Source organism: Synchiropus splendidus, chromosome 1 (genome assembly GCF_027744825.2).
Source record: "Synchiropus splendidus isolate RoL2022-P1 chromosome 1, RoL_Sspl_1.0, whole genome shotgun sequence".
NCBI lineage: Eukaryota > Metazoa > Chordata > Actinopteri > Syngnathiformes > Callionymidae > Synchiropus > Synchiropus splendidus.
Genome location: NC_071334.1, coordinates 62,162,460 through 62,187,609, shown reverse-complemented (window position 1 = coordinate 62,187,609; position 25,150 = coordinate 62,162,460). Strand labels below are relative to the sequence as shown.

At 41.8% G+C, this 25,150-nt stretch overlaps 1 protein-coding gene across 3 annotated transcripts; it reads left to right on the top strand.

Annotated features, from left to right (window-relative positions):
* The first annotated feature begins 9,463 nt into the window (after positions 1 to 9,463).
* Positions 9,464 to 24,114, top strand: st8sia3 (ST8 alpha-N-acetyl-neuraminide alpha-2,8-sialyltransferase 3). 3 transcript variants are annotated; one of them, XM_053853428.1, is made up of 5 exons: positions 9,464 to 9,780; positions 15,377 to 15,406; positions 17,105 to 17,224; positions 17,955 to 18,512; positions 20,540 to 24,114. In XM_053853428.1, the coding sequence occupies exons 1-5, from the start codon at positions 9,617 to 9,619 to the stop codon at positions 20,826 to 20,828; spliced, it is 1,161 nt and encodes a 386-aa protein (XP_053709403.1). In that variant the 5' UTR covers positions 9,464 to 9,616; the 3' UTR covers positions 20,829 to 24,114. The 3 variants fall into 3 exon arrangements, with proteins under 3 accessions (XP_053709403.1, XP_053709404.1, XP_053709406.1); XM_053853431.1 differs by lacking the exon at positions 9,464 to 9,780 and adding an exon at positions 15,469 to 15,563 and having other exon boundaries at positions 9,791 to 15,406; XM_053853429.1 differs by lacking the exon at positions 15,377 to 15,406.
* Positions 24,115 to 25,150: the final 1,036 nt, after the last annotated feature.

The following is a 25,150-nucleotide window of genomic DNA, read 5'->3' as shown; positions in this document are numbered from 1 at the left end:
ACGCACATGTTGACAAGTACAATGAGTTTTTTTTTTAATCTTGTTTTTAGATATACATTTTATGCAGTGAAGACATTGTTCTGGAGTCGGACCATGAACAACAAGAGGTGACTAAACAAATGCCAATGGAGGGAAGAGCCAAACGTTGAAGGGTTGAGGGGCTCAGGTCATGTTCCAGAGGCCGTATATTAAATATTTCTCAGAATTACAGTGGAACTAAGCGTTACAACTACTGTAATACTATAATATGTAATACTGTAATACTAGTACTGTCATAAAAAAAGCACATATTTCCGTTCGATATAAGAAGTCGGTTTTCAAGCATGTGCATCTGCGGTGTGTCTTATATATATGTATGTACTACGCATGTGTTTGTGTGTGTGTGTGTGTCTCTAACTAAATGGACGGGTCTAATCACCTTGGAGGGAGGAACCTCTTCCCCTTCCGCCACCTCTTAACATTAACGGATATTAACGGCCCCCAACGATCCCAATAGTTTCCTACAGAGAAATGAAATACATCACTAATGGTTTATCACAAACACGGCTAATGCTTTATGCAGACCTCTTACCATTAATAAATGATGGGATGTAAAGGTGGTGGTGTCGGCGTGTTGGGGGCTTTGACCAGGCGGGAGTTGGATCAGTTTCAGATATTAAACAGAACAACTGTTCCGTGAGCCAATCTGTCTGTTCTTTTCAAAAGAGAAAGACACTTGTGTTGGTTATAGTTTCTGTGAATCTATCTGTTATTTATTATCCATATATGGCATGTAAAAAGCTGCTGCTGCTGTTCATTCCAAATTTAGTAGTTCATATCTCAAAACAGTCTGGAAGAGATTTATGCTTCTTTCATGTTCTTGAATTATCCAAGTTCACGGAGGCAGCAGTCAAAGATCCTTTACCCATCTGGACCGGGACACCTCACCAGGGAAGCGTCCAGCTGGCATCCTGACAAGATGCCCCAGCCTCAGTTCGCATTCATGGATGAGCTGTTCAGCGAAAACATCCTAGAAATAAATCCAAATTCCTCCTTAGTTCAAGCAAACAGCCACATACTGCCACTTTATGTTGGCCAGGCTTATTCCGAGCCCAGGCGTGTACGTCATGCAGGAGGCATTTGTTCATCTACAGTCACCACTGCGCTGCACAGACTCCACACCTGACTCTTGCTATCACCTCGTCCACCACCACTGCCGTCAAGGTGCCCCAAGTGAAGTAATAGTACACTAAAATGACATCCCTTGGTGTACCTGGAGTCCCTCAGTTGAAACATATTCACCTGGACATGAACATATTATTACTGCCGAACAACTTAGAGGAAAAATACCCAATACACCTGAGCTCAGCGGCTCACATGGAAACTCCAGAAGTGCCTGCGGAATAATTTTATTTGCCGATTTAAGAGTGCGATGCCACGATTAGGTTTATTTTCTTTGTGACCACGGGTGGAGATCTAGCAGTGTACCACTACAGACTGCATAAACAGTCCAAAGTATGATGTTAAAGGGGCTTGTTGTGGAATTGAATTTTTCATGAGCTCCTGCATCTCAGAGCAGAAGGAAGCTTTCTTCAAGGATGATTTTGTGGCTTGATTCATGTCCTCTTTCACGAATGCAAATCTTCTTGATCCCAGCCTTGTTGAAGCTCACCGATCCTCAGCCAAATTTTAAAGTGGAGCCAGCCAAAGTGTCCAGGACCTACGGTGAAATTTGATGGAGGATAAGTGGCGATCCTAGGGTCATTCAGCACGGACACAGATGAAGCCACATGCGAGATTATATCCTCCATGAGAAGCCCGACCTCCAGACCACAGCCTCAACCAACAGCTCTTGAATATTATCATGAGGAAGTGGATGGTCACATCAAACAGCCGTGCCGCTCCAATAGTTGGACTAGGATTATCATGAGGTTGGTGTGACAGACCAATGCATGTCAAGACGTCAGTACTCTCTTCAGAACTCTTTCTGCATTAAAACATTACTAACGTTTCAAGATAAATATTAACTTATTTGAGGTCAGACTATGAGGCATCTTTTCATCATTTCCCACTAGTAAATGGCATATTTATTCTTTTTTGAATAATATGTTGTCAGTGTTTTACCCATAGTTCTGTCGCCATGATGTTGACCACTAAAATAATCTTCCAATATTTATGATTAATATTCAGAATCTTCAAAAAAAAGGCGTTAAAAAAAAGAAATAATATATATGATCAAATAGCAAATGTCGAGGCAGGATTGCACTTCTTCCTATTTTCTAATAATTGAGAAATCAATTTTTTAACTGTATTTAATATGATGGTTTTACCATGCTCCATGGCCTTGATAGCCCTCACATTCGTCACTGTATTTAATGTGAGTGGCCCCCTCAGAAATGCAACAGTCCACCCCTGATGTAAAGCGACGTCAAAGGCTCAACAGGGTGAAGCATCTTTGTCGTGCCTTGTTATTCTCTCTCAGTTTCATTGGCCCTCGTGTTACTGAGCCATAATTTGGTGGAGGGAAGAATTCCTATTCTGTGAACTGGAAACATAATAGATAACAGAAATATATCTAACGTAGAAGCAATTTCAAATGATCAGGACTCAAATAACTGTCATAAGTTACGGTGCTGTGGACACTTGTAGAAGTCCTGTGTGTGACAGCTTCATAAGCCAGTCTTTGCATTTTCTATCTATTATTTTGTCAGACATTTGAAGACACATTTGAAGAGATATTTTCTCACACCAAAGTTTTAATCGATGCTGTGGTGTGGACACTCAAGCACCATTTTGAATGTGTAGCTGTTGTTTGTTTCAGTCTGGGACAAGATCATGACACCAAATATCCATTTTAAAAAACCCCACAGTCCTCATTTTCTTCTTTTGATTCACTCCAAACCGATGAGCTCAGGGATTGTGGGTAATGATCAAATATGAATCTGGATTTTGGCGTCGATTCATAGTCAAAAGCCAGTGTTTCTGTGCTTCAGCAGATGACCTGTCGTGGATGAGCCTCTCTCCGCTGGCTATTTAAATCTCCTTAAAATTAAGATGTACTCCACCAACACCTTTATTAATTTGTCTCTGTTTTAAAAATGAATTTCAAAGCAATATGCACGATCAAATATCATTTATCAGAGCGAAGACATGATCGATGAAGATTAAATGGGAACTACCCAAAAGATTTGCGAGCCGTGTCATATTCTACAGTCATGTTCTCACGAGGTGAAATCATCCTAACACATCAGATCAATGGCACTCGAATAAGCTGGATCAATACTGTTTAGAGACAGACTGATCAGTGAAACTGCCGGCTGATGTCTTGGAGCTGCAGTGTTTATGGAGAGTAGAGCAGGACCCTGTGACTCTGTCTTTCCTTGCTATCAGAGTTTTCTTACATTTTACAAAGAGAAAATACATATTGCTCTTTGCCTCAAAAATAAAAAGTGAGGTCAATTCTAAATCCTCTCTTCCAGCCTTTAGTCCTTATATGAATGAATGAATTCATTATGGGGCCAGACACATGCGGTAAACGTTTGGACAGTTGGATATTTACCGCCACCTTGGTGTTTTTGTTTGTGTTTTGGATTGTCTTGTTTTGACTAACATAAAGGCGCTGGAGAGACTTTTTCAGAAATGGGATAAGGAACAAGTGACTAGATTTTGAGGGTGATCTGAAGGTTTGCTGGGATTCACCAACATACACACAACAAAGATTTCTCCATTCATTTATGTCACTTCGGGTCACATGATCTGCACCAGTTTCAAAGTGAGCACGAGCCAGAAAACCTGACTTCATAATATAGGTTACCAAATAACTGACAATCAACTTTTATGTGTCGATGGTGGATGTGACTGACACAAAAGCTTTTCTCATTCATCCATCGCCACTGCTGTCGCCACCTCTTGTCCCATGGAGCACTTTAGATTTCAAGTGTCACCAGCAAAGACATCAACTCAGGCTACTGTGAGAGGATGAATCATCTGAACGTGAAGGAGCAGAGATGGACTTCGACACTGAATGGTAATGTAAGGGTGAAGAGTCAGCAGTGGCAAACATATCGTGCGTTTGGGTAAACTTTCTTGGTCTATTACCGGCGGGTATTGATGCCTCCTCACTGATGTTCTGATCGCTTCTCTGAACTAGGTTGGTATCATTACTGGTCATTTGTCTACCTTCGGAAACTGTGGGAAATTTCCCTGTTTGAGTCTGTGGTGACCCTGCGCCTTTCCAGTTTTTGTACATTGAGACCAACACACACAGTGACTGCGAGCAGACCACATGTTTCATGTTGAGCGCCATGAGAGGAGAAAGATTTGATCCAGCTGCAAGCCTAAACTGTCAGCATGGGAAGGCTGACTTCTGCCTCAACATCGGGCGCATGGCAATAAAGATACATGGAGAGTTCCTACCTCGAAGAAAATAGGAATATTGCCCTTAAATCTGTTTGTCTATAACACAATTTTAACCTGTCAACACTGAATGTTAAATTCTCCAAAATGTTCAGGTTGTTTGAGTAACTTTAAATAAATTCCTTTATTTAGCTCATTCCTGAGGAACGATAGCGTGATGTCTTATAGGAACTCTGACAGTTGGTAAGCTCATTTTCATCACATAGCTACAGAGATGAATTGACCAACACACATCCTGCAAACTCCTCCGCCTCCTCCCTAAATCCATTTCTCTCTTTATTCCCTTACTCCTTCCTTCTTTCTTCCCACCTCCTCTCTCCCCTCATTGGCCAAGCTGGTTGCCCGGCAACACTTGCTGTCTCCCTCCCAGGTATTGTAGAGGTATTTACCATTGAAAGAAGGAAGAAAGACACGTGTGATTGATTAGGATGTGAAAGAGTGACTGGGTCCAGGGAGGAGTGTCTGGATGGAGACTGGGAGTAATGGATATTGCAGTGTGCAGTGGATTGAGTAAATGTAACATGCGGCCCGAGGGCCTCTTTCAGATTAAAACAAGGAAACGACATCCATTGATATGAACAACACTGCGTCTTTGTTTTGTGTTGATGAACTTCTCCTCAGCTCAGTTCCCTCTGGGTAATAATGTTTTTTTATTTTTTTTAATCTATTTACCATTTAGCAAATTCCTCCTTCATAATGAAGTTAGTTAGTAGTAGTAGCCAGGCACAGGAAATGGTATATATAAATGTGTGTGTGTGTGTGTGTTTGTGTGTACTTGTACTTCTATCTATCTATCAACAAAGAGAGGACATTTTGGCCGGTCGTCACTTTGTCAAACCTCAGTTTGAGGGTTAAAACTAATACATACACACACACACACACACACACACATATATATATATATATATATATATATATATATATATATATATATATATATATATATATATATATAAAACTAATATAAAACTAAAAAAAATAAATTAAATTAAATTAAATAAAAAAAAAATCATCCTTTTCCACTCCTGGGGTGTGAATAAATGTGAAATAATATTGAAATATTGTGTGTGTGTGTGTGTGTGTGTATCAGCTGTGCTTGTGTGTGTGAGTTCCTACTGTAGAGCGCAGTAATTTCACGCTCTCTGGCTCAGGTGGCGCTTAAGTCTTTGGTCGTCCTGCCTCCTCCTCTCCCATCTAATGACTATTGATTATTAATTGGCTCTCTCTTGAGGTGGGAGCACGTGCGATTGGTTTCATATCAGAGCACACACACACAAACATCTGATCTACCTGATTCATGAGTCTCCTCTGCCTGTATTGAGGTGCCTAGTGGAGTGAAGCCACATGTTTAATTCACTCACCGTGAACAATTCACTTCACACTTGGTTTAGACCTTATGATGCTGCTTATGACTGCTATTATTATTATTATTATTAATGGTTCTATGGGGGCGTTTGGGGCGCGCTGGGTCAGAAGTTGGGTTCAACTTTAGACACAAATCCTCAGTAATTTAACTGAAGTTTTATTAAAAATGGAACTGGATTATTACGTCTTTCTTCCGGAGGAGCTTGACTCAGAAATGAATCTGAACATTTGTCTCCTGAATGAGTTGAACAGCAGGTTGAAAATCATTTTTAAATGTTCTAGTCATGACCAGAAATGTGTTTAAGATGTGGTTAAGTTTTATATTATAAAATGTTGGAAAGGTAACTCAAGATGAGAAATATCAAGTTGCCCAGTCACTATAGTCAGTCACAATTAAAAATAAACTAAATAAACAAATTGACTTTACATGACATTTCGGCTTCAACGCCGCTCAATCGGATGAAGTATGTAACTTAGTGTGTATGCTTTACCAAATCAATGACAAAAATTTGCAAAGTTGAAACAGAAGCTGATAAGATGCTGATATGAGCGTGCAACTACCGTCATTTCCGCTCCAGAAAGAGAGCATCAAGAATGCAGAGTCTGCAGTCTGGCGCCACTACTGACTAGATCTGAGCTCCAGAACAAGAGCGGGCCAGAGAAAGGTGAAAACATTGAATGAGAACAATCATGCATGGCGACCAGTTTGGCTAACTCAGTTATGACTTTGTCACACACAAGATTCATAATTCATCAACAGAAATTGAAAACAGCGGTTGGTCATCAAAAACTCACAGAGAGATTAGATATGAAGTTGCTGTGTTGTGTGGTTATCTGTGTCTGTTTGAGAGGATTTATGAAGACTGAAGTCTGGAATTATTATATATATTATATGTGTGTGTGATCTGAAAGGTCACAGCTGAAATGTCATGAGCCATGAGTAGCCATCTGTTGGATGTCTTTCTTATTACAACCTTTGCTGTTTATTTGTCTGTTTACTGTGAAGATTGTATGTTTTTATGGAGACACTTGAGTTGAAGTGGTTTTCGACAAAATTGGGAAGAAATTGGTTAGATTCTTTCTTTCTCCTAAAAAAATGCTGAGTATTTGAATTTGACACAGAAGGCTATAACTGTACCTAGCGATGTTTCAACGTGACAGTTTGACATGGATGAGAAATGATTTGTTGTTGCCACAAGCTTCTGCCCTTAATCCAGATTACAGCACGCAACCATAATATAATCCAACATGATTGATGCAATATTTCTATCAGAATTTACAGATTTTAAATTGTTTTGTTTTTTTTGCTTCTGGAGGATAATTTTAGTATGATGCTTCTCCTTACCCGAATATTTCTATTTGTCTTCAGTAAGCTCTTGATATTTATAAGCTCTGATTTCCAAAACACCATTGTTTCAACAGTGTAGATGATGCAGTTTTTGTTTCACTTTAAATTTGAATTGAATTTACATGGAAGACAAGTGTACTTAAAGCGCATCAGATGACTAAAATGGCTAGATTTGGCCCCCAGGCCTTGAGATTGGCACATGTGCTTTAATAGATCAAGTGTGAGTGTGAGCATTCGTATGACAGTAGGCGTCTTCCTTTGGTCCTTAGAGTCAGAGCCAGAACCCTTCGAACACACAGAAGATCTGCTGTCAAAGGAGGGCTTGAAACAAATTCCAAATTTCACATTGGTGCTGCTTAACAATCACAGCAATTCATTCAGAGGCCTTTTGGCTACATAACAGGACAGAAAACAAACTATTGCTAAGTTATTATCCAACCAGCTTCATCTCAATCCAGTTTGGTTGATTAGTTCTCACAAGAAAGATTTATTGCTGTAAGGTTCCTAGTGTGAGCCATGTTGCCAAGCTTGAGATTCAAAGGTCCTGCCCTGGAGGAGGGAGTGACATCATCGAAGATGAGTGATGCCATCGCTGAAGGACCAATGGGAACGAGCCTCGACACAGATTGTTGTATATATTGTATTTGTTTTAGGCCACCTTTCCATATTACATGTAATTACCATTAAATACTTTTATACTTTTTGTCCTCCCTGAACTTTTCCATAGTCCGTGATCATCTGAATCAGATAACCAAAGAAGATCGATTTAGATTATACTTAATATAATAAAATAAATAAAAAATACAACAATAATGTACGGAAATGTTCCAATGGATTGACTCTGGACTATTTATTACAGAGGTTGGAACCAAAACCTGCACCACCCTGGCGGCCGTTGAGGACTGGTTTGGAGGCTCCTGGTTTTCTTGGATAAGTTGCTCATTCAGTACAGTCACTGACACATCTCCTCGCACACTGTTATTGCAGTGTTCCTGTTGAGAGCTGAATGTTCTCAGCAGACCCGGAAGCGCTTCAGAAGTCACGGCTACACCCCTTGTCACAGTCGTGTCATAACTCAATAATTGGGTTTCAGTAGCACTTAAATCAGGACAAACAACAAAAAGCAGACTCTGCATCTGTTCTCCTCATGAAATCACAGTTTTTAATATAATGACTTCTGTGATCAGATCAGATCTGAATCTGAAATCTGAAATTACTTTTTAAGCCAGGCCAAAAGTGGTGACCTACGGAGCCCTGGACGTGACATGCGTGTGTTTATTTTTTTTGGATGTGGCATGCATGACTTTGTTTTTTTTTTGCCCGAGATAACAACTATCTCTGGATAATTTTTATCTCGTGACAATGCATATCTCTAGATCACAGTTATCTCGAGATCATTTTTATCTCAAGATACAATCGTAAATGTCTCTGCCTCTCTGGCAAAGCATTTTGTATACGTCCTCCTGGAACCACTATGTCTCCTATGGCTTCGTAACTGTTTGTCAACATTGTCATTCACTGTCTGCAAGTCTGTGCGCTTTTAACACCCTGATCAAGTGGCTTCTACTCAAAATAATACCATACGTGGCCTACCTGGAAGTGACATGCAGGACTTTATTTTTTTTTGATACAAATTATCTCGAAGTAACTGTTATCTCGGGAGAAAAAAAGTAAGGTCATGCATGCCACATGTGGTATTATTTTGAGTAGAAGCCACTTGATCAGAGTGTTAAAAGTGCACAAACTTTGCCGTCGGCAATATTCTGACTCGCAGACAGTGAATGACAACGTTGACAAACAGTTACGAAACCATGGGAGACAGTGGTTCCAGGAAGAAATCGTTTCTTGAGATAAACACTATCTTGAGATAACTGTTATCTCAGGCCAAAAAATAAATAAAATAAAGGCATGCATGTCACATCCAATAAAATAAACACACGCATGTCACTTCCATGGCTCCGTAGGGACCAACCCACCCGCCAAATACAGTGAAAGAGAACATCAAGCGTGACATGTTTATGTTTAGTTCTGGTTGATCAGCAAGTCATCCTCGACCACTGACCACTGCAGAACTTCTTCCAAGCCTGAAACAATGAGGTGGAAGCGCGTTGACCACTGGTCCGAGGAGATAGTGGAGTGCAGCGTCACAGACGGTGGTGTCACCTTCAGAGCTCCACCTCAAACGGTTATCTGATCATAAAAACCAGAGAAGGAGAGGCGATGTGACGTAGAGGCGCAGCTACAACGCTACACTGAAGCCCTCCGAGGGGCCCCTCCTCCTCCTCCTCCTCCTCCTCCCTCCGCTTCTCATCCACGGATTTTCTTCCGACGCTCTGCTTCCGCGTCAACTTCGTGACGTCATCTTCAGGGGATGATCTCGAGCTCCAGATTGTGTTGCTTCACCTTCGTTCGGCGGGGGCTCGTTTGGCTCTTTCGTGCCCCGCGGCTGTCTGCTCCTCTGCCGACGCGGCGTCGGTTCCGGGTGTCGGTGTGATCGCCCGGTCCAGAATGGTGCGGCTCGCCAGCGCGCTGGGGCTCGTCATATTCAGCGTGGCGCTGCTCATCCTGTCACTCATTAGCTACGTGTCCATCAAGAAGGACTTCCTCATGATCACCCCGAGATACGGCGTGAACGGCGGGCCGAGGATGTACATGTTCCACGCTGGCTTTCGGTGAGTTGAGCAGACCAGCAGCTGGCTGCAGCAGTGTTGGTGCTGGATGTGTCAGGCTGGATGCTGCAGCGTCTCCTGAGTCCTCGGCTGTTGTAGCTGAACTGGAGGCCTCTGTGGCACGGTTGCCCCCCAGACTGGAACTCCGTGACCTCACACTGTCCATTCCAGTGTAGATTTCCTGTGTCGCTAGCTACACTTGTCCCGATGTCACTGCCTTATTGATTGAAATGCTGCACATAGTTCACCTTCCCGGGTGCAGGTGTTCCCACTGTTAGTCAGTGCGTGCATGGTCATAAGCTGCCTGCCACACCTGAATCTGAGGCATCAGAGGAACCACAGATGAAAATCCAACGTTGACTCAGCACTGTGAATGGTACTGGATGTGTGTGGGATGAGCGTCAAGCACTATAGTTATGCTCCTGGCAAGACAGGAGACAAACGCATCTCCTGCTCCTATGAAGAAAGCCATCACACCACAAGCAAAGTAACTCACTCTCTCTGTAAAGATATGCCATTGTTGTCTCTTCTGCCTTGCATTGCCAACAGAACACCACCAGAAATTGGACTTCTGTTCACCAAAGGCATAAAAACGTTTACATGGAGGACAGAGTCACGTATGATCACTGTTATGAGGACATTAAATAAATACATCAAATAATGATGAAGATGAAAACACCAACTAAACGATACATGTTTCAAAATATAATTCAAAATAAATAACCCAAATATGAGGGACTTGATTCTTGAGGAGGGGTAGAGTGTTCCAGATGAACTGGGGGTCTATAATGCGAGCAAGAAACCAAGTCTAAAGAAAGTAAGCATTGGAACATTGGAGATGCACTGAAGATCTTTTACCTTGGGTTAGACAGGAAGAGAAATGGTTTGGGCATAATTTTGAAGGAAGAGTGTGTAAAAAATGTTTGGAAATGAACAGTGAGTCTGGCAGGGTGGTGAGCCTGAAGTGAGAGGAGCTCATGGTGAATGTAGTCCTTGATCTTGCCCCACAGGTAGGGTGTCAACAGGAGGAGTTCTGGAATAGACTCGAGGTAGGAGGAAGGCTGTTCACAGTTCAGGTTGCATAAGAGTTAGGAGACTTGGTGGTGGTGATGTTCTGTGGAGTAACACAGAGGAATAGAAGGCAAAGAAGTGCTTGGATGAACAGAGAACTAAGGAGAATGGGGGGAGTACTTGGATGGATAAAGGTCAGATGAAAATCAGGTAGTGAAGGGAATTCGTCAGGTGGAAGTGAGGGTAGCTCTTAATAGGATGAATTCATTTATTTATTTTCTATTTTACTTCCAACACACTTAATCTGTGACCTGTTAAGAACTTCTCTGTTCTTGCAAACGCCAAAATGTTCCGTAACATTGGACAGCAACAATGTTTTTTATCATTCCCCTCTCTGTCTTCTGCCATGCTGGAGGGCAGCAGTGATGTTGTGACGTGAGGTCACAGACATGCCGACTTCACTGAGACAGTTTAAAACTTTTTTACATTTGTCGTTCAGAAGGCCAACTTGCAGAACACAGATCGATGCTGTTGGATTGCAGTGATGTTTATGGATTCATCGATCTGCTGGATGAATTGTCACAACCCTAACATGAAGAAGTGAATAGGTCTATCCTGGTAGGATGCACAAGATTTAGCTCAAGGTGTGCGTGACTCACTTGCCGTGGCAACTTCTGACAGGACGTGAACATTGCAATTTTGTAAACAATTTGAAACCTATAAGCTCTCAATGTCTGGAACACAGATTCACTTGTGTCATGTGCTGCAACATTTCATTGTCGGGGTTTGAGCATGTGTAATCTTTTGCTTATGTGATCTCAAAACATTGAAGTTAAATTGTTTTCTGAAACCTCAAATGCTATTTCAGGGCCTAGATGTCGCTAGTTCTTGATGCAGCGTTGGTCTTGAAAGTTAGTTTGCAAACATGAAGTGTCAGACTTGTTCTTACTGAAGTTACACGACAGTGTGTGTAATACACTGGTAATTTGGTTTGTATAACATATGTATTAAAATGTGCTTTCCACTTCTTCTGGCGACTGGCAGCTAGCACCTAGCTTGGTGACACACTGTAGCGAAGGCTGGCTGTGATCAGGTGGAACTCTAACTTTACCAGTTGTGATCAAATGACCAAACCCTGATGAGTAAGATTTTACATCTTTTCAGTCACCATATCCGCAAATAATTTGAATCATCCCATTCAGTCTCTTCCTTTATGTTCTAAACTTGCAAAAGGTTTGGAGTCCTGATCGGATCTGATCGTTCCCTGATCCTACTGGAGATTCAACCCATCATTACTGTCTTCAGGCTTGATGAAATCCCACATCATGAACGATCAGCAGTGCTGTGAAGCACATAGCCATCTGTGTTTCCTGCCGTCATGCCTCGCGCCTGGCTCTTATCTTGAGTTGGTGCTGCCACGTGTGTTCAGTCCATACAGGATTAAATTCCACAGTGTCTTTCCTTGTCTGCAGCAGTGCTGCCAGGTATCCTGCGCCAGTACATGTCTGCTGCGACCTTGAAACAATCTCAGGATCACTCTCTAACAACTGTCACGCTACATACCCATCATAAATGAGGGAGTGTGTTTTAGGGTGCAGTTGGTTTTGGGTGAACGTGGGGGCTTTTATGTGAAGTTTGGATGGTCGCCCCGTTTTTGTGGGATTCCTCTGTACAATTGTTTCCTCCCGCAGCCCCAGGCAGACATATACATACAAGTGTATCTATCAGCTGTTGTCCTGGTGCCTGCATCTTGCAGCCACAGCGCCATTTCGTGAGTGCACCATGGACTGCATTCATAAGAAATATGTACATATTAAGTCACTGAGCTAGAAAGGCGAGGCAAATGGGTAGTGTGACCTGAAAAAGTCTATTTTGCAAGAGTCTCAAGCTGGTTACAAGAGAATTGGAAGCCCTGTGCTAACATGTTAGCGCACTCTGCTAACCGCTGCTTAATATAGCTCTGGAGGATTGTAGATACTGAAACAACAACGTCTATGCGAGGGATGGTTGGCCTAGGCTGTAAAACTGTGTGGAAAGTAGTTGGATATTGGTTATTTAATCCAGCTCCCACAGTGTTTTTCTCCTGCTGCTGCGCATTGGTCAGTGATAACACAGGCTCTCACTCGCTGAAACAATTTACCCCCCAAAATATTACTGTCAGAACCAGTTTTGACACCATGTTATTGCGCATCAATTGTTTTGTATGTTTATAAATGGTAAATAATACTCTTTATGAATACACAAATACAACCATGGTCAGCATTCTGACCAAACATCTGTTGGAAACCATGATGTGCATTTATTAATTATTAATAAATCACAATATAAATGGAAAAAATCACTATAAAAAAAGAATCACGATATACAGTAAATCAAATTGACACCAAAGCATTTGTAAAATATTGAATATTACCCAAATGCATACTGCTTCAGCACTAGTATCAGGCCAGCCATGTCAGGTTATGTGGCTTAAGGTCAAATACAGATTTGTGTTGACGTTGAAATCATGACTTTGAAGATCATGTTTAACCCCTTACTGACACTCCTGTCGCTGCGGACCTGATGTGAAGATAATTCAAACACCATCTGATAGACAAGAACTAGGGCTTTAGGGCCAATCACTAAACTGCCATGACGCAAAGCATGGTGACTCAAAAAGTTGGGAAGTGCTTGTTTTAACACACTCAAACTCATGCAACGACTGTAAATAGAATCCACAGTCTACGTCAGCCTGCTGACTAAAGACGCCTCTACAGTTCAGATCAATTGGGGGAACGACTGAATAATAAATGGCCAGAAATAAGAGTGTGTAATAGATGCAGACCAGTGCAAATTGATCATCTCAGTTAACACCGTCTTACAGTTCTTGCCTTGTTATGAAGTTGAAAAATCCACTTTCATCTTTTTTATCCAAGTATGCGGGCAAAAACTCCAAGTTTTTGTTGAAAATGCTCAACTTTTTAACATTTCTACAGTCATAAATTGAAAAGATGGGAACCAGAAACATGAGTATTAAAGAGAGCTTTGCAGGCAGAAAACAAATTAACGTGTAAGTGTGGAATTTGCGATGCTTTCTTCCGACATATAGATCATGGTTCTCTTCATGGAGTGTTTGAGGTCAATTTCTGCTTTGAAGTTTAGTAAAATGGCATACTTGCTAGACTAAATGTTTCAGTGTGAGTCAGCGTAAAGAAGAGAAGGCATCTGGCAGCTGTGAACGAGTTAAGCTCTGCTCATATGAAAATAGCATCTGAATCCAGGTTGTCTAATGGACAGTGTGATGGCGACTTGTGAATGTCATGACACGGCTCGTCTCGCTGAAGAGTCGTGTATACACTGCAATGGAATTATGTTGATCTGCATGAGCAATACAGGGATAATAAACTCTCTCTGGAGTGTTACTTATTCTGACGTTTTTTCTTATTGCCTATGTTGCGCTAAAAGTCCATCCAGGATTTCTATTTACAGTTAGTTTACTTTGCAGTATTACTTTATTTGTAAGGCCATTTTAAAAATACAGCTTTTGTTTTCTGCCCTTATTCTCTGGTCGGAGGTGGTTCAAAGCTCTCAGGTACTCAGGAAGAGAGTCGGGGAACACCCTATCACAAGGTCATAGACCGACGTCCCCTCGCACCACACTCACGACAGACAATCTAGAGTCACCGATTTACCTCTGTATGTGGGAGGAAACCCGAGGGAACACAGCCAAACATGGGGAGCAGAGACAAACTCCACACACAGCTTCACTCCCAACACAAAGATGCCTCGAGTGACCGACTATAGTGAAGCTGCTGCACTAACCACTGTACCACTGTGCCGTACACGCTTTCTATTTTCTATTCATTAGTTAATACAAAAGCTGTATTAGTATTGCTCTGTTAGCAGCCCACATCCCTGCAGCTCCGCTTGGTTTTAATAAACTTTCTCTTGGCACGGAGGGTGAAGTAATAAGATCCGTCTGGTTGGTAAAACAGGTTTTACTGGGGTCATTGTGGCACAAGACTGTGAAAAACTCAAGTATAAATCTCAGGTGCTGGACGTGTTTGCTCAGGTCGTGTGTGTGATGCTAAAGCAGCCTCGCTCTGATGAAGGCTCCTGAGAGCCGTGAGCCGTCCTTGCTCTGATTTACAGCGCAGGAGCTGCATTCATTTTCCGCCTGCCTGTAATCATTCTCCTCCTTGGCCGCTGTCACTGCAGGCCAAGGTTATGTTCAGAGTGAGTTAGATGTGAAGGAGCGCTCCCTTCCCGAACAGATGTTGCTGCAGAGCCGCTCTCTCTCAGCCACCCGGGTGCTGAGGCCCGATGTTGAGGAGAAGTTCATTCATCCACTCAGGTGACAGTGAAATATAAGATGTTTCAGATGTTCCATCACACTGGTGTATAATATCTTGACACCTGAATTATCCATCAGTGGCTCGTGTGTTTGTTCAGTCCACGGCATTGAACAGCTCTCTCTGCCAAAACTGTGTGAGGACAGTTGGTTGAGCAGCTTGATCTCTGCCAATGTTCATCAAGCCAGCAAACAGAGTTATTTAAAATGTGTAATGAAATGATCAAACCTGCATTTTTCCCCCGTGTTCTCCTGCAGCGAGAGGCCGCCCCGCAAGCCTGACCTGAGGTGAACACATCTTCTTTAGCCTCTTATCTGTTGCCAGCTCTCATTGGGGGTACATTCCTCAGCAAGACAGTACCTTTCCTGGGGTCGACACCGCAGCGTCCTGCCATCTGTATCTGCATGTCAAACATCCTCATGAAGACCAGCTCTTTGCATGACAGTAGGATATCAGTGGAGCATGGCTTTTTTCCTGCAGTACATTCCATGGTGTTCGCTAAGTTTTAGAAATTCATTAAGTTGTGAAAGAATCAGAATAACTGCCGACTGACTATAAAAAGTTATGCAGTAGAATCAAACAGATATTTTTAGCTTAGTTTCTGTTTAAAAATACACTTTATATTTTTTTGTGTTTTCCTCAAAACATGCTTTTCACGTAACCAGCTGGAGTTCAAAGAGTCATGGTCCTGAGGAGTGGATTGTTTTGATCACAACTTCAGTTGATGAAAAATATTTTTACCCCAAATATCTATTTTTTATGTTTGTATTTATGTTCTAAATGAGTCAGTCAGAGTTTTTGCTTTCCATTAATGAATTAAGGAACTCCTGAGTCTGTGTGGATCACGGGTCTCATGACTCAAGGGCAACTTACAGCCTCCTCCTTGACAACTAAAGCCTCTTACACACAGGTACCTTTTTAGTTCTTTGAACTTTTTTCAGAAGCCACTTTGCTGTTTGAACTGCACTTGTCTCTCACAGGCAGAGGAGGAGGACTGGTGACGCTACCAGTGCTGAAACATACTGAGAATATAATGCTAGAATGTGTCTCCAAAATTGGGTTTGACCATTGCAGCAAGACCCTGCTGGGGTTTCCCAAAGACTTGTGTAACTCTCTTAAGCACATCTTAAACAGAGATCACCTTTCAGTCTGCTGGGCCCACATACTTGCACTATATGTCCTTTCTATTTCCATTGCTGTTCAATATAAGGCGAGAAAATGTTGAAGGTCAAAAATGATTCCAAATGAAATGCTAACATTGCTAAAGGAAAGAAAATAAAATCTATGATATACTGAAGACTAGAAGGCAGCAGTAGAAAGAAAACAGGGATCTGGACCATTTGAAGTCTGTATTTGGGAGAACTTTAGCTGGCAAACTGTCGGCATGAGAGAAAAGTTAGGGTTGAGCATTCTGCCCGAGGGCCTTTAAAGCAAGTCCATCTTCACATGGGTCCTGGTTGACATGTGTGAGGCAGCTGTTTTTTGGCTGTAAGTGATAGCATGGATCTGTTAAACACTGAGAAGTGAATGTGACAGGCTGATGAAGCTAATCTTATAAATCATTGCCACGAAGTTGAGTTGCCGCACTCACTGAACTGAACACCCTCCTACTCTCGTCTGCACCTGGAAGCATAGCCGTGATGATCAAAAATGAAAACCAGGCTTAGCCCTACTGCCTGCCAAGTTTTAGCCTGACTGAAGACAAACTGTGATCCTCCCGTACGAAGTCCACCTGATGCCCCACGGCCATCTCTGTGTCTGTGGCTAGTTAATATGTCGTAGTGAGTGCTCTACTTTTTAGTTCAGAACATGATCAGCGCCAAAGTTATTCTCAAAAATATCTCAGAATTTAGTGGTTTTGTATCGCATTTGACCATCTCATTTTTGTGTGCAGTTTTTTGGTTTGAAAGTTTGCAGCCCCACCCTTGAAAACTATCAGCAGCCAAGCAGAGGAGCTCATTGTCCTTTCCTTTTCCTCCGTTCAGCTCTCAGTTGGCCATGAAGTACCTGGACCCGGCCTTCACTCCTCTGGCCAGCTCGCTCAGTGAGGACTTGCAGAACCATTCCAGGTGGAAGTACAACAGCACTGCTTTTCTGGAGCAGAGGTAGGAGGTTACAGAAGTATGGCGCACATCATATCAAGCTACACGGTGCTGATCTCCTGCTGTCAGAGATCAGCATCATTTCTAGTCTGTCTAGGATTAATCCTGCTATAGATTTTGTTTTCATTAAAATAATTACACTCGTACGAAGAGCCTGCTTAAGCTCTTTTGTAATAGTCATTTGGATGTTTTCTCGTGTGAGTTCGTGTTGAATGTGTGTAGAGCGGAGGAAAAATGTGATACATGCTTTGGCACCTTTTTCCTCCCACATTTCTGTGAGAAGACGATGTTGTTACTGTGATTTTATCTAATCTGGTTTGGTTCTGGGTCGCGTCCACGTGTTCTTGTTTAAAGAAAAAAAGTACCACGAAGAATGAAGTGAAGCGAATGAAGCGTGTAATAGTTTCCACTATTTTTCTTTGGCAACTGTCGCAAATTAAATAAAGAAAGTATTACTGGAACTATGTGTTTGTTTGAGAAAGTATTCAGCATGGATTTCTTCATCGACTATTGACTAGACACAAAATTTTTATGAAAAGTTGGGATTTGTTTATTTAGTTTTTTTATGAATTGTTTCTTTCCATACTTAAGGTTTTATCAGCTAATATTTTTTTAACCAATCTTCATTTTCAGAACAGAAATGTGGCTGCAAAGAAATGTTTACTCCTATTTGAGCTGAAATGTATGTTTTTAAATAGTGCATTGTCACTGACTGTTTTTCTGTCACTCACAGGAAGGAGATTTCCAAATACATTGACATTCCCCACAACTTCACTCTGACACGAGACTCTGTCCGAATCGGGCAGCTGATGCACTATGACTACTCCAGCCACAAATATGTATTTTCCATCGGCGAGAACTTTCGCTCTCTCCTCCCGGATGCCTCGCCTATCCTCAACAAGCACTACAACGTCTGTGCTGTCGTTGGCAACAGTGGCATCCTCACTGGGTCCCGATGTGGCCCGGAGATCGATAAGTTTGACTTTGTCCTGCGCTGCAACTTCGCACCGACTGAGATTTTTAAGAGAGACGTGGGGAGACGCACCAACATGACGACCTTTAACCCCAGCATTCTGGAGAAATATTACAACAACCTGCTGACTGTGCAGGACAGGAACAACTTCTTCCTGAGTTTGAAGAAGCTGGACGGAGTCATCTTGTGGATCCCTGCGTTTTTCTTCCACACGTCGGCCACCGTGACCAGAACTCTGGTCGACTTCTTTGTGGAGCACCAAGGTCAGCTGAAGGTCAAGCTAGCCTGGCCTGGAAACATCATGCAATACATCAACAAGTAAGAGTTAGCTTGGCAAAATCTTGTTTTATTTTTAGGATAAAGAAAAAAAAATGCTGAGACAGCCATTCTTTTGTCCAAAAATGGAATCTTGCGTGACAGCGTTATAGCAGAGGCTTTTCCAGATTTCTCAAGCGACTTCATCTCTCCAGCTATCCCGGGGTCTGTCCAATATGTCTGGAACACCTCACTAGAGCATCGTCTGATGTCTGGCTTGTGGCTCTTCTCTGAGCCTCTCCCAGATCCCAGCGCTCCACACCTAGTCTCCCAGTGAAGGTTCGACCACCCTGTGGAGAGAACTGATTTTAGAATAGTGCTTGGAATGATGACTACAGGTTTTTTGAATAAACTGAATAAATAGCAAATTTGGGCAATCCATACACGCTGTCTGCAGCAGATGCACGTAACTAAATACAATGGTCAGTTTAGCTTCTGCTGCTGATGATTCACCTGGGATTCCGGGGTTCTGGCTGAACTCGAGCCCTTGCATCATATTGCATGGAGCTTTTTTCATGGAGCTATGAAGGTGTAGAGTAAGATGCGACTGCAGAAGTACCACCGTTTCCTAGAATGTAGAACGTAGATGTCCCTCAGACTCTTCCACTTTCTTTGACATGTCACCAAACCACTACACAGCATCAAACCTGAACTCATAAAGGCAGGAATTTCACTTTACTCTCTCTGTTGCGTTCATCATCTTCCATATGTGTGTGGCGACGCTTTTGAGCTCCACGTCAAGGTCGAATCAAGGGCGACAAGTAATTGAACATATCACTTGCCTCCAAGAAAGGAGCAGGAGAACCAGCAACCTGCTGCAGGTCCGGAAAATCTAGTTGTGGACAGCGCCACACGCTCATCCGTTGTGCATCTCCATTATATAGCTCAGCGGCAGATTGGTGATTTAAAGCCAGATGAAAGAGGAGGCCTGTATTTAGTGGCGTGGAGTTTCAACTGTGAGCGGAGAGGATTTAAGTCGGCTGCTTAGTGTTGTAGCGGCGCAGTGGACAGCTCTTACTGTACCATAATCTCCACCAATCCCATTAAATCTACCTGCTCTGGCAGCATTACCCCTGTTAAGCAGCTCAGGCTGCTTTCAGGAGCCCCGATGCTTGTGGCGCTGCTTTTGTTGAGGCCACTGAGAAGAGTTTTTCATCTGGAGCGCTGCACACAGACACAGAGGACAGAAAAAAGGCCAATTACTGGCTTGTTTTCTTCTTCTTCTTTTTCGTCAGTTTGAGCTCTGTCTTTGATTCCAGCGTGCTACAAGCATTCACCCCTCCGTAACACCAAAAACAAACATGGCTGAAGGCCTGGGAAAACCTGGACCGTCTGGATTCCAGTTGAATCAGAAATATCAAGTTAATCTTGAAGCCTTCAAGCAGTGTTTGAACTGAGGGTGGGGCTGATGTTCGCCTTCCATCAGGGGCCATAATTCGGACCCGGAACTGACCCAGAATGCACCGACACGTCAGAAATACACATTAGTTTGTTTGTTCACATCTGTATTGTTTACACTTGCGCTAGTGTGTGTCTTCTCTAGCACAGCTGTGGGTTTGTTTACTCTTGCATGAGTGTGTTTCCACATGTATGTGTCTGTGTTTGTTTACTCCAGTACAAGTGTGTCTTTGTTTACACGCATGAGTGTGTCCATCAGTCGTTACCATGGCAACCCGGTCTCCTCCACTTTGACCTATCTTGACCATTATCCAGCGCGCACTCATCCTGTCATTCGCCACATTCAGTTAATGTGGTAAGTTAGTTGTGCTCATCTTTTTTACCTGGCACATTCTTCTCTAACATCCCTCATGCAGCATGTCCCCCTTCTCTCTCTTAGGCCTCCAGAACAGTCTAACTATATCACTGTGTTCATGGCTCAAAGTGCGACAGTATGTTTGGAAACTCTCCTCTCGCGCTGTTCATTCAATTATAACAAACTGAACTGATTGGATATTGCTTTCATTTTTTAAATATGTGTTCTCTGAAGTGACCGTGGGAGTAAGGGGCCTAATGCTTTGTGTCCCTTGCAGTTACTGGAAAACCAAGCAGCTGTCTCCGAAGCGCCTGAGCACCGGCATCCTCATGTACACCCTGGCGTCCTCAATGTGCGACCAGATCCACCTCTATGGCTTCTGGCCTTTCGGCTGGGACCCCAACACGGGAAAGGAGCTTCCATACCACTACTATGACAAGAAGGGCACAAAGTTCACCACAAAATGGCAGGAATCTCATCAGTTGCCCGCTGAGTTTAAACTGCTTTACAAGATGCACATGGATGGTCTGCTGAAGCTGAGTCTGTCCCACTGTGCCCTGAACTGACTCTCTCTCTCTCTCTCTCTCTCGCCCACACACACCACAGCGGAGGTTGGCGACTAGGCTACATTCATGCTCTGGGATGACTGCAATTTTTGCCAAGGATTTTAAGAGCTAAGCTTTTCAGCGGTAGAAACTGTCGAGGAAAAGCATCTTCATCACATAAGAACTGACTGTTTTAAGCAGGAACCACGCTGTTTCTATCTCTCGACTTTTAGTTTATTTAAAAGGCTTCACATCTGGAACCAGCAGACAAGTTTTAATCTCTTTTAAACTTGAATTGATGGAACTTTGCTGTCAAACACGTTACCCTGGGAAGCTCAAGATTACACATTACTCGACTCCTCCTCGGTCAGATTTGAGGGGGGCACGAGCGACCAGCCGGGATCAAATCCAAGGAAACATCATCCACTATCATGTGATAAGTCTGTGAAGTGTTTTTAGTGAATGTAGTGTAAGAAGATTTTATCAAGAACTGACATGTATTTATTTATCATGAATGAAGAATGTTACCGATCATAGAGCTAAGTGAGCGCGTCATGTTGTTCTCCGAATGTTTGTATTGCTCCGCGTGGACTGAACTTAATCCGCAGCTCTATGCGGAGAGAAAACTACCTCGGATAGTCTCACTGACTGCTCAGTGTGTTGCACATTTGTTCAGCTGACGGACTTCAAGTGGATTTTTCTCTAAGGCTTAATAATGAAGCACGTTTGTCTGCTGTCTCTCAAATAGCTGGGAGGAGCTTAAGGGAGAAATGTTTCTGACATTAAAATGTGATTTTCATAAATGACATTTATGAGGTGCAGGCACATATTTCTCTGTAGGAAAAGGGTTCTGTTCAAATCATCTCAAAAGCCTGATCAAAACCATGAACTGACACACAGGGCAGCTGAACACGCCAAGTCCTGTCTGCGGCTTCTGTGTGGCGCCTGCTGTTCACACTTGTCTGCTACACGTTCAACATGCATCCATCCCGAAGACACTGAAAATGGCATCCCTTAGTAATATCCAATATCATATCTAACTGCATGAGTAAGTGATAAACTTAGAGGAGCTGTTCTTTTCGCTCACAATACCAGATCCCAAAACAAATCCTCACTAGGATCTGTTATATTTTTAAAAAACATCTTTCATCGCAATACACATTATAAGCTGCAACTTCAATTGTTGTCATGCAATTTTTTTTTACCAGCAGCCTTTAAATAACCAACAGTTCATGTCACAAACCGTATGTATTATTATCATGTCACAAGATGTATGCTAGCAAGCAGCCTGACCTTGCTGGCCTGTCAGGGTATAAGGGCCTCCAGCCCATTTTTTTTTTTTTTCCTGTAGGTGAAAAAATGAACACACGTGCCATTGCTCTCACAATTACTTGTATAATTTGGACAGGTTTGAACATGTATTTACTCCAAATGCTACGCTGTCTACCCCGGGCCTCGGGGCCTCGATGCCCAGGTCACCTCCGCTGACCTCACTTTATCTCTAAGACTGTGTCCAGAAACGCTGCAGAGAAAAGCCATGTCTTATACTAATATAGTCTTGTGTCCCCTCAGTTGCGAACAAGACTCCAAGATACTCCTGCACTCTGAGAGGATTTCAGCCCCTCCTGACCTCCACCTGTGAAGGTCATTCCATCCTTCTTCAACTGAGAGCTTAATAAGTCTCTGGTCCTCATCCGATGCTCCCGCGTATGTTTGAAATCCAGTTAGTGCCTCTGCTGTTTGCCAAGTTACTAACTAGTTCCTACAAATGTGATCAGAAAATATTGATTGTGCCGCTTTATCTCATCTTCATCTTCTTCCTCTTCTTCTTCTTGTTATTATTATTATTATTATTATTATTATTATTATTATTAATAATCGTTATGTATGTACACAGTATGTTACTGTTCCTCATTGTTGTTTGTACATTTCATCCAAATAATTTCAGGACCCTAAAAAAAACAAAAAACTTTTTCTGCCACTTCCAAAATTGGCATCAAAAACACATTCCTGTTAGACTTTAAAATAGACTTTTAAATCTTGGTCCAGATAGTGTTCATTATATATCACAATCATTCACAGATTTGGGTATTAGGAAGTGAAGATACCACACATGATGGTTTGGTTCCAGTGTTCTTCGTTTGTGGGTCCATCTAGTGTTTGTCTTATGACATAAATGAAGTTGTGGTTTTGGGCTGATGGGATTGTGATTAATCTGACAAACGCAAACTTCTGACATGGAGTCAATCGTGTAGTTTCATGTTATATTTCTTCTTTATGAAGGTTTTGTTGGGGTAAGAGGTCAAAGGTGAACTGTTATGACTGGTTTTTTTTTCTCAGTACTGCGGCACATTCAGTCCGGTGAGTTCCGAGGGAGGACACCCTCTGGAACAGGTCAAAGTCTTTCTTCCTGTTACAGTTGAGCAATGTCAGAAAACAAACAGAGGCACCGACAAAAATTTGTTTAAAAACATTCTGCATGTCAGTATGTGACGACTTCATGTTTCATTTGCTGCTCCTGTACTCAAAACACAGACCGAGAATGTTGTTTAAGTTGAAAGTCAGTTTTATCTGAAAATGCTTCTTTGGTTCGTGAGCACATATGACATTCACTATTTGTTGTATATTTCTGTAGAATGTATTTAGAAAAAAAAAAGTCCTGGTTTATCATTAGTTGAAAGAAGCTGCTTCCATACAATGAATTGATCGTTCTATTTTTGAGTATGTTAAATCTAGGTTTTACATCTCAAAGGTGTAATATACCAGAATGTATTTTATTTAAAGCGTTGTTTATAGGAGAGCAACGCCACAGTATTGTTTCTTTTTTGTTTCATTAAAATGAATGAAATTGCCCTGCAATGGTGTCCGCCGCTGACGTTTGTCAAAGAAAGCTCTCCACAACACACACACACACACACTGATAACTTTCGCAATCGCAAGTGACAGTGTGAATAACAAAATATATTTTTTTTTGTGTTGTCTTGTTTGTTTGTTTTATAACATTACACTAACAAATTCCAATTTACGATGAGTCCACACAGTTCAGCGTAGCATTTTAAAAAATAAAAGCCTGCTAATCGAAGCCTTCAATAGTGCGTTCTCAGAATATCATGCTTAGCCTTGTTTGTTTTATACTTTTTGGTGCTGTTTTTTTTATTGTTTCAACAAAATACGTACATCCTAAGAGAATTCAAACATGCTATGCTTTCATGATTTTGATGACCTATCTTTGAAACCTTTCTTACAACTTAGTATATAAAAATGTCTTAAACACATTATTGTCTACTGACTTGAATGAACACAAATACCTGACTAGAACTGCATTTACAGTGTGTGGTAATAAATCAATATCTCTGACTGATAAATGATGTCATTGTTTTGCCACCAAACCCACAAATCAATACAAAAATAGATAAGCACAAATTCACATTCGCTGGAACAACACAATTTGAGGAAAAATCATTTCATTCGAATAAAAAAGGCTGGAATGATGAGGCGAATTATTGGGTGAAGATGTAACCGGCAGGACTAAGTAGGTCAGTGTGTGTGTATGTAAATGAGCAGGGTCAGGAGGCACACGCCGGGGTGGCTGACCTGTGACCTCTGATCCTTTCAGGGTTGCTGATTGGTGACAGTTGGGGGGAAAAAAAACGTGCCACATCCACATAGAAGTAACTAAATCCTTTCGGTTCTGTTGGTGTGATTTTCGCACACGCAGGTTTGTATTGCTATCCCTGCGGGGACATGGTGAGGTTTCTCATTGACATAGTGCTTTCCCCAGCCTCTCAGCCTTAACTTAACCCTCCAAAACACATGGCTCACCTTCACCAGGATTCAGAACCAAACTGAAACCCAATTATAATGACACACACAGTTTCATTTTGGGGCCTCATTATATCAAACAAAATTATGTAGCAATTTATTTTTGGACATATAGTGTTGTTTTTGGAAACTGGAGGCCTCAGTCCGAAATTTCGTTGCCATAATATAGTGATATGTTTTTGTGCAATGACAATGAAGAAAGTCTAAGTCTAATAATCTCATTCTTTGTTGTCTTGAATCATTATCATACTGCAATATATTAAATATTAATATTAAAAATAAGTTACACTCAGTAGTTTAACGAAATACAAATAAATAATAAAATGAAAAAATATACTGAATTTGAATTCTTTTCTAATAATCATTTTAAATTATACAAAGCCAGAAGAAATATTGACTGCTCTGACATCACAGTTATTGTAACCAACATGATCAAAATTAAATCTTAAGTTGAAGAGGATAATTGGTTATTAAAATGGTTGTGTGAAACATTTTCATTTGTTATATTGTGACTGAATTAA

Bases quoted from the DNA above. Each gene is read 5' to 3' on its own strand.
- st8sia3 (XM_053853428.1), top strand. From the start codon at position 9,617: ATGGTGCGGCTCGCCAGCGCGCTGGGGCTCGTCATATTCAGCGTGGCG. The intron at 9,781-15,376 runs GTGAGTTGAGCA...GTTCTCCTGCAG, and splicing joins ATGTTCCACGCTGGCTTTCG to CGAGAGGCCGCCCCGCAAGC. The intron at 18,513-20,539 runs GTAAGAGTTAGC...TGTCCCTTGCAG, and splicing joins ATCATGCAATACATCAACAA to TTACTGGAAAACCAAGCAGC.